We start from the raw sequence: 19484 nt of genomic DNA, 5'->3' as shown, positions 1-19484 counted from the left end.
CATTATCAAAGATTACTCCAAAAGTGTTTATCAGATCTCGATAAAATTTAAATGTGTCCACATGGTAAACATCAGCTTTCGATTAAATTAAAAATTATCAAAATCGGTACACCCAGTAAAAAATTATGCGGATTTTCGAGAGTTTCCCTCGATTTCTCTGGGATCCCATCATCAAATCCTGGTTTCCTTATCATGGTACCAAACTAGGGATATCTCCTTTCCAACAAAAAAATATTATCAAAATCGGTACATCCAGTAAAAAGTTATGTGCTTATAATACAACGTAGGTCGACGAAAAAAGCGTCAAGTAAAAACGCATTATTAGATATAACTCGAAAAGTAGTTGTTACATCTCACATAAATTTAAATGGAACCAAATGACCTTTCGATTAAAAAAAAATTGTCGAAATCGGTCCACCCGGTTAAAAGTTCTGATAGGTATCACATACATAAAAAAATACAGTCGAATTGAGAACCTCCTCCTTTTTTGGAAGTCGGTTATATTATTTACTATATCAAGAAACAAAATAAAATACTATTTCAATTAGGGTAAATTTACTAATATTATCCCGGAGAAAGTGTATTGACTTCCAACGCCTATGTCGTATTTATCCGACAGTAGTAATGAGACATAATATTTGTTAGAATTTATAAGATATGGAATATTTATAAACAAAAATATTATATTAAATACCAAGTTATTGAATAAAAAAAGTACATTAAGTATGTAATTGTTATTTAATAACGTGTTGTTTTTGCTCTGTGTAGATCTATATTTTGTAAGAAATTCGCGATTTAGTTATTTTTGTACGGACAACTATAGATGCTAATTCCCATCCCTAGACTGAGTCCTTTTCGCCAATATAGCCAGTACATAACCAGCGCCTGCGTCGGATAAAGACGACCGTTCATGACGTCATGACAAACGAACATCATTTTAATACGTAATGCTCGTGCAAAAGACTTAACACAAATTAACACAAAATCAAGAGACTTTCAGCCCGTGTCAATCTCCAGATTATCTGATTAAGTATGTGTTAAGACTGATTAACGTATGTTTGAAGATTTATTTATGTGCGGTACTATACTTAATAAAGAAATTAAACCTTTGATTAAAATTTGGTAATTTTTATTTCATTACTTTGTTCATCGATAACTATACTTTACAACACTATGCAAAATTGTACCTAAGGTTGCTGAGCGCTACAGGCACTTCACGCGAAGTATGACATGGCGGTTAAAGGGTTAACTTCCGCTTCGATTTTATAGTAATCAGGCATTAGTCGAGTCAAATACCTACTTATCTTAAAACAGTTTCATAAAAACTGCATCCAATACTGTTGGTATGAATAAAGTAGTACCGCTTTTAGAACTGACAAGTGTTAAAAAAAAATTACGTAGTTTGTCACAAATTAGCCGTTGCCTATTATAAGAATACTAGCTGTGCCCGCGACTTCATCAACGTGAAATTAAACAACAAAGTTATTGTTCAGTTCAGTTATAAAATAAATAAAATTCTAAAGTAAATGTAGCCTAAGTTACTCCTTAGTACATCAGCTATAATAATTATGTAAGTCTAATTTGTGCACACTTCTAACCGCTGCTACTGTATCGTGTCCAGTACCCAAAAGGTTATCTGGAAGAAATCGCTATTTAGCGATAAGATCGCCTTTGTACATCTTGTATTGTATTTTTCTTTATATGTGTCTGTATTTTGGTGTACATTAAGAATAAATAAATAAATAAATCAGCTATCTGTCAGTTAAATTCCAAAAACACGAATGAAACATGAAAACAAATAAGTATTAGTATAATGGTTTGTCGAAAATTTTAAGGTACTGAAAAATTTCCATGTTTTAGTTGGATCGACAGCATCCGGGTCATCATTTTTAGATATCATACAAACAAACAAGGTCTCTCTTTTTTAATGTTTTTTTTTTACAATTTTTTCAAGGCTTTTCAATGGTGTAGAGATAGCATATGACTTTCCTAACATACTCACTCACCTTTTAATTATTTCACCATCCATTTCAACGCCCGTAGAGGTTAAAATAAAAAACGAAATTAAATCATCATTAATTTATTTATTGTTAATACGCATATGGTAGCTCACAGCGACTACGAATCTAATGGAAGATAACGTACGTACACGTAGTAAGTAGTCTGCGCTGCGTTTGACATTACGTTACACTTTTACACTATGCTAAAATTAAATTAAAAACTATGGTAAATAGGAGCACCAAATTCATTAAATATAGTCAATTAAATAATCAAGTGAATAAAAATATTAAAACTGTCTATGAAAATTACATTATTCACCGATATAACGTAATAATATTTTATCTTATACGTAGACACTAGAATATAGCTGTCTCTTTTACGCACATAATGTTCTTATATATCCATCCTACTCAATATAGGAAACACACTGTAGTACTAATACTAAGTACGTAACATATTTATAAGATTTAAGACCATTTCTGAAATAATAATTAAAAAAAAACTTAAAACAACAAATAAAATGTTATAGACATAAAATATATGTAAAGAATTATTATATATCCGACTTTAATTTTAAAACAAACGCAATGCAGACTATCTAATAAGAAATAATTACAATCTATTATGCGATTACAATACAACAATATTTTGACAAGAGACAACGACCCGTTCATATAAAGCTAGGCTTAAAGGCGAGGAAAATAAAAATTTCATATTGGCACTCCAATTAAATAAAGAAATCGGTGGGAGAAACAACAACAGGTCATTGCCTTAGTTTTTTAAATATTATTTTTAATCTGCACAATTGTTTTAAATTTATCATCTGTATCATCCAGATTACTATTTTATGTGTATTTTTTAATCTGTGCATATTGTAATCACACTTAACATCGGTTTAGAAATTAACACTTACACTAAACCTATAGTACATTCAAGTAACAGATCGGTCTCTACATAATTTATCTATATAATTTTACATATCTGAAACATATATTACAAATAAATATTCGTGTGAAATATTAAACATTTAATTCAGCTACTAATTTTTTTTATTAATAAACTAAAAAATTAAAAAACGTGTACCATCTATATAACAATTGCACAGAACATATCTTACATCGAATATATATATTACAGAGGCTAAGGGACCTTGCATAAATGACGTCATACGAATTTAAGGAATTTTTCGACCCCTTCTCAGTCCTTGTCAGTTGGTCACATTTATGAGAATAACCCCCCTACCTATCTAGTGTGACGTCACATATTTTGCTGCATTACTAAGACTTACAAATTATTAAATTAAAAATTAATTTCGACATTATTTTTAGTTTACATTTAAACTAATTTTAAACAATTAACATCAATCAAACATAGGTACGAAAATTTTAAATTAGTACAGCGGACGTCGATTCGCCAACAAAACAATTTAAACTTAATTTTTTCCAGTTAATCTTTTATAGTTATGTAGTTCAAATATCATGATTTACTAAGTACTAGATTATATTTATATTTTGGTATGTGATGTCATAAAATTTTGAAACCCTCCCTACCCCTTGTCACTTAAAGACACACTTTGTCGACCCCCAATCCCCCTTAACGTGTGACGTAATTTATGAATGGCTTTCTAGTGTGAAACGTTGGGACAAGTTTCAGTAATAGTTTGTATAAGAAAAACTTTTTTTTCTTCATCGTCTCAACACTGCATTAAGAATGTACTCTGTTACGTGCAGATCAGAGTTCAAAATCGAATAACAACACTATTCAAAACGTACACAACAGTAAATAAAAGTACCCTGTTTAGAAGACATTGTATACTTTAAAAATTGTGTCCTCAGCCTTTTTTATGATATCGATTTGTTTTTTTTTTTTTTTTATTCGCATTTCGACAGATAATAGTTAAATAATTCAAATTAATATCAATCATATTTTTTTTTAAACCAACAAAACAATTATAATTCATTTATAAATCAGATTAAAAAAGAGAGAACAATTATTAAATAGATTAAAATAATACAAACAATTAAAATCGATTACAAAAATGTCAAGTAACTATTATCTGTGAAATGTCATTCACTAATTTGCTAAGGGGTCTATGAGATACAGGGTTTCGAAAGGAAAAATATATTTAAAAAAAAAGATACAAAACACAAGAATCCTACTATATCCGGTAAATCTTAGACGGACAGAGTGATGATTAGTTATACTTAGGACTAGGAATGGTACATTTTTTATTTATATTACACATAATAATTAAGAATCACTAATTTCACTAAATTATTTCGAGTGGCTATTATAACTATACAAATATATTATTAAAAAAAATCGTTGAATGAAATATTTCATTTTCATTCAAACGATCGTATATCTAATTGTATAGATAAATAATATCATCAAGTATATCCCGTTTCATACAGTCAAAAAACGACACGTTTTCCTTATGAACGATATTGTAGAACGAATAGTTTTTTGAATATAGAACCCGGTTTTGAAAGTAATATATAGAAATGCAATACAGATCCGTGTTTCAAGGAATCATTATAGTTACATATAGTTTATAAACACCTAATAACTGTATTTTATTAAAATTATAAATATTTTTTAACTATCGTTTATAAAAGTGTCCGATCCAAATTCAATAGATTTTTTAACGTTTCCCTTAACTAATACTTCGGTTGATTCGCGCCAAATCGAAGACTTTTAATTGAGTATCTATCTACTATCGTACAAAATAATTTTTGTTACTAAAAATGAAAGTTAAAAGAAATTGAGATAAGCTCATTCTATTATTATCTACAACAACACGCAAATTAAACTAATAATTCAATTTTATTACCAAAATTTTATTTAATTATTATTATTATTATTATAGAAAAAAATATCTTGATTTAGCGCGTCAACCGTCACATCATTTAATTTCGGTTCCTACATTAAAAAAATCATCCGTTTTAGTCAAGTATTAAAACGAATCATTTTTTGAATATAGAAACCGTTAACCTCTGATCCAAACATTTCAAATATCAAGAAGTACTTATCAAATGTAAACTACACATCGTATAGCCTTTTGAAAAATCAGGCAAAAATAGAAAGAAAGAATCGGTATTTCTACGTGCAAACAGTTTTTTTTTTTATTACTACCCTCGTAATAGTAAAGTTTTTGGCATGGCATCGTGCTCTCACGATATTAGAGTTTATATTATATTATAAGGTGGGTCTCAAATACTTAAGTTATAGCCACCGAGTACATACAGGCGAAACGAATCTAATGTACAGAGCAGACTTAGGACATTTTATATTAAAAACTTTAGTTGTATATAAGTTCGGTTGCTATATACAAAAAAACGATTAGTTTTCTCGCGAATCGTTCGAGAGCAAAACGGAATGTTTTTTTGAAATATAGGGACCGAATTTTAATGTCATATAACATACGTACGCGTAATAAGGCGCAAAATATCATAAAAAGTCTAAAATTAGTGCAAGATAATATCTGACTTGACGTGAATTAAAATCGAATTTATATATAAATTATTATAAAGTAAATTTTTTTATAACGAGAAATGTTTTAAAATTATTATTACAGAGAAATATCAAATAATCTAAGAAGCATTTTTTATTTCGAGAACATTCGAGAGTATTGAACTTTGTCTTTTCATACAATTTCTTGTCAATATCATACAATTTACTGTCAATCAGTCAAATAACAAATAATAAAAACAATATGGCCATATGAAGGAACAATTTCGAAAAACAACGGTGGGCCATTAAAAACGCTAACAACGTTTACATAATAAATAAAATAATATCAAATCGTGGTAATATTATAGCACAACATTGTTCAATTAGTAATATACAGCGACGTGTCATAAATACGCCTACAATATTACTTAAAGTACATTCATTATGGATTTTTATCAGAACCGTAAGATGATTAAAAATGGTATCGTTAATGTACACAATTATCGAACCCACGATCCCAGCACACAAAAATGTATTCAAAAAAGTATAAATCTTTTACTGGTTTGTTGTCAAATCCCTTTGTTTTGTTGTAAAATACATAAATGCAACAATCATCCTCACATAGTATGGACATTTAAGTGTGTTACGACCAGTATTACTCGTTTATAACCTTCATAGACAAGCAGAAATAAAAATAATAAATCAGTAAGTCGAGTTAACCAATGTCACAACTACTAGCTTAGTTGCTTTCATTATTTCTTTAAGAAAATTCTGATATTCTTCTCGTCAGTTTTATATGAACTTCGACGACAAAGGGTTGAATTTGACCTTGTACCTAAATTTCTATTAATTAGTGTTATATTATAGAATACTATTTTAATTTTATTATTCTATTAAAGAGGGCTATAAACACGTCATACTATAATTCATAGAAAAAAAATATTAATAAACACCAACATATAAAAAACCAGACAAATAAGATCTCTAACGATTAACAAAACGCTTTAACGATTAACCAATTCGTGTATCAATAAGTCAAAAAAATCAAGTTACTAACTCTTCGACAGATCAATTCGACTGAAAATTGACTTACCGACACTCGGTTCCTATATTTAACACGATCAGTTTCTTTTACAAAACCATTCAATTACGAACTGTCGTATTCTAAAATTAAAAACGATTCGTTTTTCAATATAAGAACAAAACATGAAAAATGTTTACAACCCCAGTCGGTCTAACACGAAACGATACCACATTTAACATCTCACGACACCGAGCAACTTTTTCGGATTTTATCGCGGTTTATTAAGATTTTTAGATGCCCGACGTTTCGGATACTTAAAAGCAAGTAAACCCTTATAAGATCCGAAAAAGTTGTTTTATTATAATGAGTGAAATTCGCGTAAACATTAGACAAAAATACACTCGACGATCTTCAAAAGGAACCACAATACGAAACATATCAACAGAAAGACGATCGTAACGTTCAAAAAAACTCTTGCACCTTCGGAAATACCGAGAGCGTTGTTCAGTTCCGCTCTCGAAGCAGAAGCGGCAAGCGGCGCTCTCATGTTTGCAACGCCGTGTTTATCTCGCGGTGGATGTTCGACTGCACAATGTAACATACCGGTTATAATAATAAAAAAAACGAGTGTGCTTTAGACCACACGACTGAAGTTAAACTTCTTCAGCAATAGGCCTGCGCTGTCTTAGATATACGAAACGTAACTGGCTATGGGAGAAAGAGAGTAAGAAAATGTGTGCTCGCACCTCTCTCTCTGTTGCTCTGTTCACCTCGACCGATCACACTTGTATTACGCTCTCATTTAAGTCAAGGTATAGAATTGGAAAGGGGTAAGGAAACTAATCACAGGCCTTGACGATATGAGAAAAATGATTGAAATCAGAACGAGATTTTTGTAGAAAAACGAACCGTTACCGATCTACATGATAATTATGAATCACGCAGAATCAATTTTGAATCTAAAGGCTGTGTAACAAGTAGTTTATTATTTAAAACTATTTATGTTACTGCAATACTTTTTTACTTGTAAAGTTATATTAAACTGCATCAGACTTTTAGTAAAATTGTATACTTTCTAGTATGCATGCTCTAATATTTTAGAGAGCAAATGGTACAGCAAAATTTTATTAGTTTCAAAGTAGATCCAAATACTTCATCAGGTATATAAACATATTCCAGACATTTTTTGTATAACTAAGGCAAACGGCAAACAACCTTACGGCTCGCCCTATGGTAAGCGATTGCCGTAGCCTATAGAGGCCTGCAACACCAGAAACATCGCAATCGCGTTGCCGACCCTACCCACTCTCAGCTCTGGTCAACTTATTCACCACAACAACATGTTGTGTTCCTCCTCCACAGAAATTTTAACTACCACCGTAATAACCGTAGCTTTACGGTGACCACTTACCATCAGGCGATCCGTATGATTGTTTGCCGACATATTTGTAACAAAAAATTAATTACGTTCTTATTCGTTAATGAAACAAGCCAATAGAATCTCACCAGTTCGTCAATCTGCCGAGCAAGTTGATCGTTCAGGGCCTGGATCACTTGTCTCTGACCGTCCTGTGCGGCTAAGGCGAGTTCCAGTTGACTTTGGGCCAGTTTGGCTTCTGCGTCCTGTAATCAAGAGATTAGATCATAATGTCTGTTCTTTTTACATACATACTAATATTGTAAAGCAGAAAAGTATGTATATAATTTCCAAATAGTTGAGAAGACAGTTTAACTGTCATATATTATTATTTTTACATAAGTGTAGAGTACTTTTCATTAGTGTTTTATAATAAATAAACTAAGAGTTCTTTGAACACGCTAATCTCAGGCACTGCTAGAAGTTGAAAAATTATTTTTGCATTTCATAGTACATTTACTGAAGAAGGCTATAGGCTAAATAATATTTTAGTATGTTTTTCCTTGAAATTAGGTTAACAAATGAATTAGGTTAAGGAAAGCCTACCTAATGAGGAAAAACGAATATATCTAAATATTATAAAGATAAAAGATTTGTCTGTGACAAGTAAAGTCTATTAGCACGTAAATATAAAACATTTAATTACAACGTAATAAAGTATGTAGTTATAAAGTAGATATTAGTAAGTAAATAGAACTGCAAAAGTAACCATAAATATCAATGCAAGACACATCCAATAATTACAAAAGCGTAAAAATATAAAATGTACTACATATCGTCGCAAATGATCACGTCGGTCGTTTGCATCTTGACATCATCCCACAACCCTCCTACTATACCTTTAAGTCCTTATCATACCTGCTCACTTTTCTTAGACTTGGTGATCTGAGCTAGTTCCTCGTTTTTCTGCGCCAGTTCGGCTTCTAGTTGAGCAACGCGCTGTCGCAGTTGTTCTACTTCGTTTGCATCACCACCTGCAATTGTTTAAATATTAAAAATGTTAATTCCCAGAAAATTACTTATTTCTGGACAAAATCGTCTTTCGAAAATTTTGAAATATCTACAAACTTGTTTACAGTTGGCGGATAAGCATGTCTTAAAACTTCTTAACGAACGCGATGATTTTCTGACGATACGACTTTCTTCACTGCCAAGCATGAAATCATTTTAATGCAAAATTTACTACTCGACATATTACTAATTCGAATTACTCAAAATCCAAATAAAAACCAACTTTATTCAAATAGGCTTCAAATGCACTTTCGAATCGTCATTTTACAAATTAAAACTTTAGTTATTATTAGTTTTTAAAAGTAAACGCTAAATCCGATTCGGAATGTAGATTCTGCAGAGAATAATCATCAAAAAACTCCGCAGTTACTATTTACAAAATTTAATATATAAAATTCTCGTGACGCGGTATTTGTAGTTAAACTCCCCCGAAACGGCTCGACCGATTCTCATGAAATTTTGTGTGCATGTTGGGTAAGTCTGAGAATCGAACAAACATCTATTTTTCATCCCCCTAAATGTTAAGGATGATAAAAATAATAATAATAATAAATACTCTTTATTGTACACCACAAAGAAACATTACAAAAAAGTGATACATGAAAAGAAAGATGTACAAAGGCGGTCTTATCGCTAAGAGCGATTTCTTCCAGACAACCTTTGGGCATAGGACATAGCGAAGAAAAAGAGAAGCGGTAGGGAAGTGTACAAACAGTTGATAAAGAATTGGCATAGGTATAGTTAACAAGCAGTATGATATTAACAGAAGTAAATATACATATACACATACATATACACACAATATACATACACATACATATATACAAATAAATATATACATATATACTACATAAACAAATACTACATATTATATATATTTATGGAGCTGATAATGATATTTATGAGGTATTTAGTGACAAAAAATGCGCCTTTAGATATTTTTTAAAACAAGCAAGAGATTGAGCTTTTCTTATAGAGAGAGGAAGAGAGTTCCAAAGTTGTACAGCTTTAACAGAAAAGGAGTTTGAATAAAAGGAAGTAGTATGAGAAGGAGTTTTGAGTGTTAAGGTTGAAGATGACCTGAGGGAACATTCATGAGTGCCACAGAGAAACTCAAAGCAATTTTTTAGATAAAGCGGTGTATCTGGATGGAAAAGTTTACAATATAGTAAAGAAAGGATGTGAGTATTCCTGCGAAAGCGGATAGGGAGCCACTTGAATAGGTGAGAGGATAGTCCACCCCTAATATGTATTTTTTTAATCTTTAGATAAATTATTTATTTTTTATTTTATTATGATTTGGCGTTGAAAAATGCATACAACCCTAAATGTTCACCCTTCTGCCACCAACACCTATTTTTAAATAGCGTTTAGGGGCAAGATAACGATTGCCGAGTCAGCTAGTAATATATAAACTATGTATTAGTACAAAATTAATAATATCTTACGTGAAATAACAGTGTCACTAAGTCCACACATCTATTATATCTCACTACTGAAGTAGGTCACAGCAGGAAATTTCCGGCTCAAAATATGGAGGAGCCCGACTAAGGGTGTAAGGTAAGGCCTCGTCGACCTTACAGAAGATCACAGCTAAATAATAATGTTTTCAAACAGTGTTGTGTTTCTGTTGGCCAGTAAGGTGACCAGAGCTCTTGGGGGAAATGGGGATAGGGTCGGCAACGCGCTTGCGATGCCTCTGGTGTTTCAAACGTCTATAAGCTACGGTAATCGCTTACCATCAGGTGAGCCGTACCTGCGCTTTTTTGCCGACCAAGTTATTTAAAAAAATATCCCAAAAACAACAAGTTTAATTATATTTAATATATTATCTATATACAAATAAATAAAATTCTAGTGTCTGTTTGTAATATTAAAATAATCGCTTTATACTAAATGCATATGGATGTATACACGGTACATATACCCAAATAACATTTTTTATCATTTTTGTCTATCCTTATTAAAAAGCGGTTATTTTAATATTACAAACAGACACTCCAATTTTATTTATTTGTATATAGATTAAAAACGATTCGTTTCATTCGATAGTATCGTGAGTGGAATTTTTACAATTTGAATTTTGAAGGCTAAGAAATTCGATAAAAATAAAAGACTAACTCAAGTACATAATTTACGTCCCCATACTTTATATATATTCGATTACATTTGATGTTCAATTGTTTTTAATAATTACTAAATATGTGACAAATCGAAGATATAACTCGCTCAGTGCGAACGAGTCTTTAATCGTTTAACGTCTTAGATGTTTTTGTAATGGCCACTGGCGCGTTGCCAGTCTCGTCTGAGAAACGACTTAGCCATAAAAAGTTTGGTTATATCTTGAATTTAGAGCTAACCGTGCTATCAAATAAAGTTAAAATGTCTTCTGCGGTGAATAAAGCCTCTAATTCTTTTAAAGAAGGTGGATACGAAAGTTCATCTAAAAATATTCTTCAAATTATATACATGACGCACTGAAGTTACCAGATAAAATTTTTCCAAAAGATTATTATTAAAAATAAAATTGACGACTAATTAACAAAGTAATCAGAGCATCAACTGGCTGTTATGCTAGCAGTCGCAGAATTTTTTTATGTAAGTAATATATCCACAGGCTTATAATGCCCGTGCTTTTGTCATTCCATATATTTTTTTTTTTATTATTATTTAAATATGCATCGGTACTTCACACTTACATTAAGATAAAGTTAGTCGCAGATATTAACCCCGCACATAAGAAATACTTCTGTGGGGGACAAACGTTTCTCAATGGTCTGGGCATATGTGCTTGGGGTATGTATTGCAGAATCCCAATGCTGAACTCACACCCTACTAAGGAACGCTGAGTTTGATGAGTTAATTATTATTTACAATATTAAAAAAAAAAAACTATTAATGTCTTTTTAACCGACTCCAAAAAGAGGACTAACTTTTTACTGGGTGTACCTGGAATAAAGTATTTTGAGTTGGCTCAAATAATGTATTTTGACATATTTCGTCTATCTACGTTGTATTACTTGTCGATGTACATTGAAGTCGATTTTTTTCGTTTGCGAGCAAACACAATTATATCCATATACGATTTAAAAAAACCTTAGAATAAGGTCAAGAGCCTGTGTACTGTCTTTGTTTCAAGCGTCTACTCTAATGCCAGGTTCATTTATTCAAAAAACGATTGGTTTCAATCACGAACCGTTAACACAACTTTTTGCAAATTGAGACGTTCGTGGAAAAAAATACTGTCGAGTTGAAAACCTCCTCCTTTTTTAAGTCGGTTAAAAAATAAACAGGACCTGAATCCACTCAATATTTTCTAGTTGAGCTTTACCATACCTTTCCCCGTAGCGTAATGTCTCGCACGGGCCACCTCCTCCCTGTACTGATGCAGTTGTCGCTTCCACTCGTCTACGTTGGCGGTGCTTTCTTGCAAAGCAGCCGTGAGCCGGAGATTGTTGCTCTTCAGTGTCGCTAATTCCACTTCCCATTTCTTAGCGTTCGCCGAACTATGGACAAAATAAAAATACAATGCATAAAATTATAACAACTATTTTTTAAGGTTAATACATGACTCACTAGGATATAGGTTGGAGCTGTAATATTAACGCTTCAGCTTGTAACATGCCACGGCTGGGCATAGGCCTCTTCCCCCATGTAGGAGAATGATCAGAGCTTAATCCACCACGCTGCTCCCATGCGGGTTGGTGGATCTATTCCGCATTATGAGTAACAATCGCTATCAGGTGTAAATGATAACCACCGATTTAGTCACGGCTTTTCGACTTCGATCCGGCCACATTCCCTTGAATAGCTTTGCAAACCTTGTAGGGAAAACACAGTCTGCAAAATGTGCCGAGTGCGACCAAATTGAAGACGTTTATCACGAACTCGTGGAATGTGTGCGGGTCGAATTGGAAAGACAGACCTTTATTACTGTTAACGATATTAACCTGCTTGATATAGCAATGGTTAATGTAATATTAAGTCATCTCGGAGGGGACTTGTCACTGCCGAGCGTTATCACCGCGATGCTCGGCGACGACGAGTCCTGGAAGGCGATGGTCTCCTTCTGCGAGACAGTAATGTCCTAGAAGGAGAATGACGAGCGGATGAGAGAGGAGGACGCTTCCGTCCGCAGGCGACGAACGGGGGTGCGTGGGAGGCGCTACTTAATGCGTTTCCAGTAACGCCCCTGTGCCCATGTCGGGCCGGGATGGGAACCCGGTCCAGCTAGACATGGCGTCGTCGGGATTGTTCAGAAATGAGCCGGACAATCCCCATGGAGGAGAAGCCTAGTCTTTTCGCCGAGGCCAGCCTGTCGCTGGAGGGACTGTTGCCTGCAGATCCGGGACCCTCCAATTAATACGGCTAAAGGCTTCCGCAGGGGTTTCGGTCGGTATTGCTCCACCAAGTGCTAAAGCCGACATACGGTCTAGGAATGCCTACCCGGGCATCCTGGATATCACCCGTAAATGGGTTCCCCTGTGATACCAAAAAAAATAATATTAAGTCATCCACTATCGTCAGAAGCAAAAATTTTGTAGTATATTTATAACTTAGCATGTAAGCGAAGATAGTTTTAAGAAGTTTCTATGAGAGTATCATCTTCAATGTTTGAACAAACCCTCTTTAAATATTAAAGAAAAAAAAGGGGACGTTTAAGCCTACATGACACACGCATCACTACACCAGAGCCAGAACAGATAAATTATTTTTATTTATTGCCCATAGTCACCACGCTGGGCAGGCGGGTTGGTGACCACAGGGCTGGCTTTGTCGCACCGAAGACTCTCTGCTGCCCGTCTTCGGTCTTTCTATTTATAAAAGCCAGCTGTAGGATGGCTTTTCCGCCATCGGTCGGCTTCAATCGTTCCATAGTGGTAGTGAAACTTTGTTATCCCTTAGTCGCCTCTTACGACACTCACGGGAAGAGAGGGGGTTGCTAAATTCTAGACTGCCGTAGCCACACAGCGTGTTAATTATATATAGTAGTCGTAATCAAATTCATTCAAATTGAAAGATTTAAATCCGCAATAAGCCCTTAAATTGACAAAACAACAGATTATCGTATTACTAATTAAAAACAAAAACGGTTGACAAGAACGAATCAAAAACAAAAAGGTTATCTTTTTACCTATTCGTTTGTTACGTTTACATAATTATGGAAGATCAAAGCGCAAAAGGTTTCTAATTATAAAGGTTCGAAATTACATTTACAGTACACAAACATTTCGTGTGGCCATTTCTAGAGATATATGGAATCGGGTGGTTTATCTCAATTAGTTATTTGAATACGAAAACGTTTCATATTATTAAGCGACGTGAAATTTTATAATTATATAATAAATATTTGAGAAACAAAAGGGGAATATATTTTTAAGAATATTATTTAATCCTACAACTAACAAATCCAATTTTTTCTATTCAAATATTCGAAATTACCACCAACAATACTGATTTGCACACTAAATTTGTTCATCAAATAAATCAAATCGAATCTACTGTTTGATCTATAAAGCTCAACTGTTTTACTGAATGACTATCTGTTAACTATAATTGTGTTTGCTCGCAAACGAAAAAAAAAACCGACTTCAACTACATCGACGAGTAATACAACGTAGATCGACGAAAAAATAGTCAAGTAACTACGCGTTATCAAGGATTACTCAACAAGTAGTTATCAGATCTCAATAAAATTTATATGTGACCACATGACAAGCATCAGCTTTCGATTAAATTAAAAATTATTAAAATCGGTACACCCAGTAAAAAGTTATTGCGGATTTTCAAGACGTTCGCTCGATTTCTCTGGGATCCCATCATCAGATCCTGGTTTCCTTATCATGGTACTAAACTAGGGATATCTTCTTTCCAACAATAAAAGAATTATCAAAATCGGTACATCCAGTAGAAAGTTATGCGGTATAATACAACGTAGGTCGACGAAAAAGGCGTCAAGTAAAAACGCATTATTAGATATAACTCGAAAAGTAGTTGTTAGATCTCGAATAAATTTAAATGGGACCAATTGGCACACACCACCTTTCGATTAAAAAAAAATTGTCGACATCGGTCCACACGGTCAAAAGTTCTGATGTAACATACATTAAAAAAAAATACAGTCGAATTGAGAACCTCCTCCTTTTTTGGAAGTCGGTTAAAAAGTAAAACTGATAATTCTGTGTGTGCAACCATATATTTAAATTTATTTTTTTTAATCCGTTACCGTATCAAACAGTAAGGTAACTCATTTTTTTTTTTAACATATCGATCTTTGTTATTACAACATAAAAAAGGCTTATTGTATTAAAATAACCTAACCTAAAGTTTTAGAAAATGATTTTGGAAATTCTGTTGCAAGATGGTTAAGCCAGTGTGCAAATCAGTATTTTTACTATACTGTGAATAATTTTGTCTTAAAATCTGTATATCTGTGGTTTCAGCTGGATTTTCGTTGTAAATTAGATAAAAAGGGCATTTGATTATGATTTATTTTATATGTGATTGAATAAAATATGTTTAGGTAATGTTAAGTCATTTATCTGATATGCAGTGGGTTATTAGTCAGGAAATTTAGTTTGCATGAATTTTAAATAGAGGTGTAATTAAAAATTCCCCTTTTTTAATTACAGATTTTTTTTTTGTATTAAAATATTCGTTATAATATGATATACGATCACTGCTAAGTATAGGCCTCTTTCTCAAGGAGGAGGGTCGCAGCTTAATCCATCACACTGCTCTACTGCGGATTAGTGGTTATATTTCCTACTATGAGTAACGAACGCTATCGGATGTCTATGGTAAATACCGGGACGGAGACTTAAGATGCTCTTTGAGACACGATGGGGAGACCCATAAGGATAGAATGGTAACAAATATTTTTACTAATTAAAAAATCCATCCCGAGCGGGAATAGAACCTATAACCACCAAAGTTTAAGCCTATATGCACACGCATCACTACACCAGAGCCAGAACAGATAAATTATCTTTATAAACACAAATCACACATGCGTTACTAAAACCACAAGCAAATACAATGTCATTCAAATAACGCGCTCTAACTTTCTCTCAAAAGCTTCGTGAACTATATTACAAACAGCTTATATGGGGGAAGTCCAAGCTATTTTGGCACTAGTACAAGCCGTAAATCCTTATCAATACATATGCAGCTGTATATTGTATACATAGATTTGGAATCCGGAACAAGCATTTTATCGTTACTAGTATATAAATATGAAGTTTGTCTAGTTAGTCTGTTAGTACTATATTAAGGTAAGTAGGTATTGACGACTAACGCTGGTGAAATGGCCTGGTTTCGTCTTTCGACATTATGATCTACGCTCATGAATTTATCTTTTACATTTTCCATTTGGATTCGCAACACAGAGACCGCATTTACATGTTTTATTTGAAGCGTCATCATTAACATAAACAACTCTTCAAAATAAAATGAATAAATAAATAGGCTTTGCTCTGGCGAGAATCCGCTGAAAACAAATTCTCCCGGATCTTATAAGATCTAAGTAAATTGATTTCTTATTATCTATACATTATATTGCAAATCTTATAAAAACTGTTACAGCCGGTTTTGAAAATGAGCTCCTTTTTATGTATATAGACAAATAATAGTAAGGTGTGAATAAGACAATCAGGGTAACAAAAAAAAAAAAAAAACGAGTGTGCCACCACCGACCAGACCACACGACTGAAGTAAAACTTCTTTAGTTGCCTCTACAGCTACTAGCTCTAATTTCTTTTTTATTTTCACTAACTGATATCTCCCTTTCAACTTCCGTTCGCCTCGGCCGATCACACATTTCGTAACGCTCTCGTCACGCATTCACCAGCTTACTCCCCAATTCAAGCGTGCGTCAAGAAGTTTTACTTCAAAAAACGTACATTCCGCCTGGCGGTAAGTAGTTACAGTAGCCTACGGCCGCCTGCGACACCGGAAGCATTACAGGCACATTACCTACCTCATTACCACTATAAACAGTGCTTTCCTAAGAGCTAAAGCGCTAATATTTTTAGCCCATATTACGTATTTAATTTCATTAACGCAAGAACAAAATGACACGGCTATAACAGCATGTGAAAACAACCGAAACACTTTCGATCGTAAACTGAGAAATTTATTATTGCATAACGGAGACGATACTTGTGAACCGTTTACACGAAGACATTAAGATAACGTTCTTGTTTCTTGAATCTATATATATTTATAGATACATTTAAAACTTTAGAACTTTTAAGTAGGAATACACTTTAAATCCAATTTTTTTAATTTTTATGGTCTTATTATTTTATATTTAAAGATACTAACTGTACTACCACATTGTGATCTTTATATATTAGAATTAAGTAAAAAATAATTGTTATATGTATAACAAGTTGTGTGTAATTGTTTGGTGGTTCTTATTAAACGAATAAAATAAAAATAAAATTGTATGTTGTATACGGGGTTTAACTTGATGATTTTCGCTTTTATCCAATCTGTATAGATTTTTAACATTTTAGCTAAGACATCGTATAAATGCGACATTGCAACTTAGTAAATTTTTCAACAAACTAAAATAGCAACATTGGACTTTATTTCCTCAGGAAAAATAAATAAATTCGCGTGCACGGCTTATATTTTATTTCAACTAGTTACCGATACCGTACCGATGACGCATCTGCGTGTTCATCTCCATATCATACACGCTAGTTGCTCCACATGATGAGCGATAGATCTGTGGTTTTCTTTTTACGTAACATCCTTAAATAAATAAGGAGACAGTAAATAAAACTATGCTAATGTTTGAGAAGTTGTCTTAAAATCGACAAATATTCGCCTTTATACAAAAAACAATATGGTTTGGGTATATGTCCTATCGAACTACTGGCTTTGAAATACACAGGTCAAAGACGGGCAGCAGCGTCTTCGGTGCGACAAACCAGCCCTGCGGTCACCGACCCGCCTACCCAGCGTGGTGACTATGGGCAAAACACATGAGTTCACGTTATTTTTGGCGTAAACTTGTGGAGGCCTATGTCCAGCAGTGGACTGTATAGGCTGTAATGATGATATGTCCTTTTGTGTCTATCCATCTTATAAGAGGTCTGCGAGTGTACGTAAAGCCATCGTTCCCAGTTGTTTTGTAAAGTAGAGGATTTCACCTGTATGTGTTGTTCCACATACATGTTTTAATTTGAGTATTATAAATATAATAATACTCACACCAAGAAGTATAACCTACTTTCGTTTATTGCTTTTTCTCTAAAATATAATATATTGTAATTACATTATTATAATTCTGCATCTCCTACATAATATATAATGTATAATTACATTAGATAATAATGTATGTAATTAACAACGGCAAGGGTAATTATACACTGTACAACGTTAAGTCCACTGTGACTGACCAACGCTAATTATATTTGAAATCTGAAGTGTTTGTTTACCTTTATGGACACGATAATTTGAATTACTACATACTAATATAATTAGAGAAAAATTATATGTAAAAAATCCTATTAGTTTGGTAAAATAACTCTCTCTAATAACTAAACTCTCTGATTCAATCTTATAAGAAATATTTATGTCCTAATATTTTACACCTTTATACCTTTTAGGTACATTTTTTGATACCTTTGATGGTTCCAGACATCATCTACTAACTTCACATGACTAAGCACTATACTCACAGAAGCAAATTAAAAACTTTACGATCCGTCTACTCCATCTCATAATATTAAAGACAAGAAATATTTACATTTTCCTAATGTATAAATATAAAAACTATAGTTAAAATTTTTGATTTTGCATCAATGAGGTTAGTAACAAAAGTGAACTCAGAACAACGAAAGAGAACCTATTTATTTACCTATACCACATGAGTAAAGTCACTGTACGCACTCTTGTGTGTATAAAGCGATACTGGATCAATTAAATATTTCTCATCGTATACTCGAGAGGATATCTGTGTGCTAAATTAAGGATTTTAATTGGCGGCCACAAATATAAAGGTAATTTTCGAAAAGGTACGAAATTTTATTACTTTTATGCCTTACTGATTCAGTAAAAATCGTTCAAATTTTAAAATCTCATTACGCGTTTACGAGCCTAAAGTTGTGTAACGGTTAAAAATTCCTTTAAAAGCTTTAGCTTAAAATGATTAAAGAAAAATATATAAACGAATTATATATTTTTCTTGTGACCCCGGGTCTGAAAACACACAATACACAAACACAAACGCTCTGGGAGTTATAGTAAGCAAACATCTGTATGGCCTATATGTTTGTCATGTGCGGGGATCGAACCCGCGACCGACAGCGCAACAGCCAGTACTGTGACCGCTGCACCAACGCGTCGTTATATGTTAGTTCTAACTTCATTATATAACTTTATTAAACAAAATTTTGCTATGATTGAAATTACTCCACTTACGTTATTACAAGTCGCTATAGTCATGTTATGTAGTTTTTAAAATCAAATTACATTATTACGATTCAAACTCGTTCGAAACATAATTAGAACGTTCTAAGAACGAAAGGATGTTAAGTTCAAAAATAAAAATTTGTAAGTAAATCA

General features: G+C 33.0%; 1 protein-coding gene across 1 annotated transcript in view; it reads right to left on the bottom strand.

The window, feature by feature from the left end:
- Positions 1-6831: 6831 nt before the first annotated feature.
- The window catches only part of LOC123664710 (homer protein homolog 1), a 50358-nt gene continuing 37705 nt past the window's right edge, over positions 6832-19484 (bottom strand). Inside the window, exons 7-10 of the mRNA XM_045599211.1 lie at positions 12243-12412; positions 8754-8869; positions 7985-8101; positions 6832-7063 (exon numbers count right to left, since the gene is read on the bottom strand). Of these exons, the coding sequence (XP_045455167.1) occupies positions 7022-7063; positions 7985-8101; positions 8754-8869; positions 12243-12412 (445 nt within the window). The 3' untranslated portion in view covers positions 6832-7021. The remainder of the gene's footprint in view (positions 7064-7984; positions 8102-8753; positions 8870-12242; positions 12413-19484) is intronic.

The sequence above is a fragment of the Melitaea cinxia genome, chromosome 22 (genome assembly GCF_905220565.1).
Source record: "Melitaea cinxia chromosome 22, ilMelCinx1.1, whole genome shotgun sequence".
Lineage (NCBI taxonomy): Eukaryota > Metazoa > Arthropoda > Insecta > Lepidoptera > Nymphalidae > Melitaea > Melitaea cinxia.
Note: the sequence above shows the minus strand (reverse complement) of the source record. Positions and strands in the feature narration are given on the sequence as shown.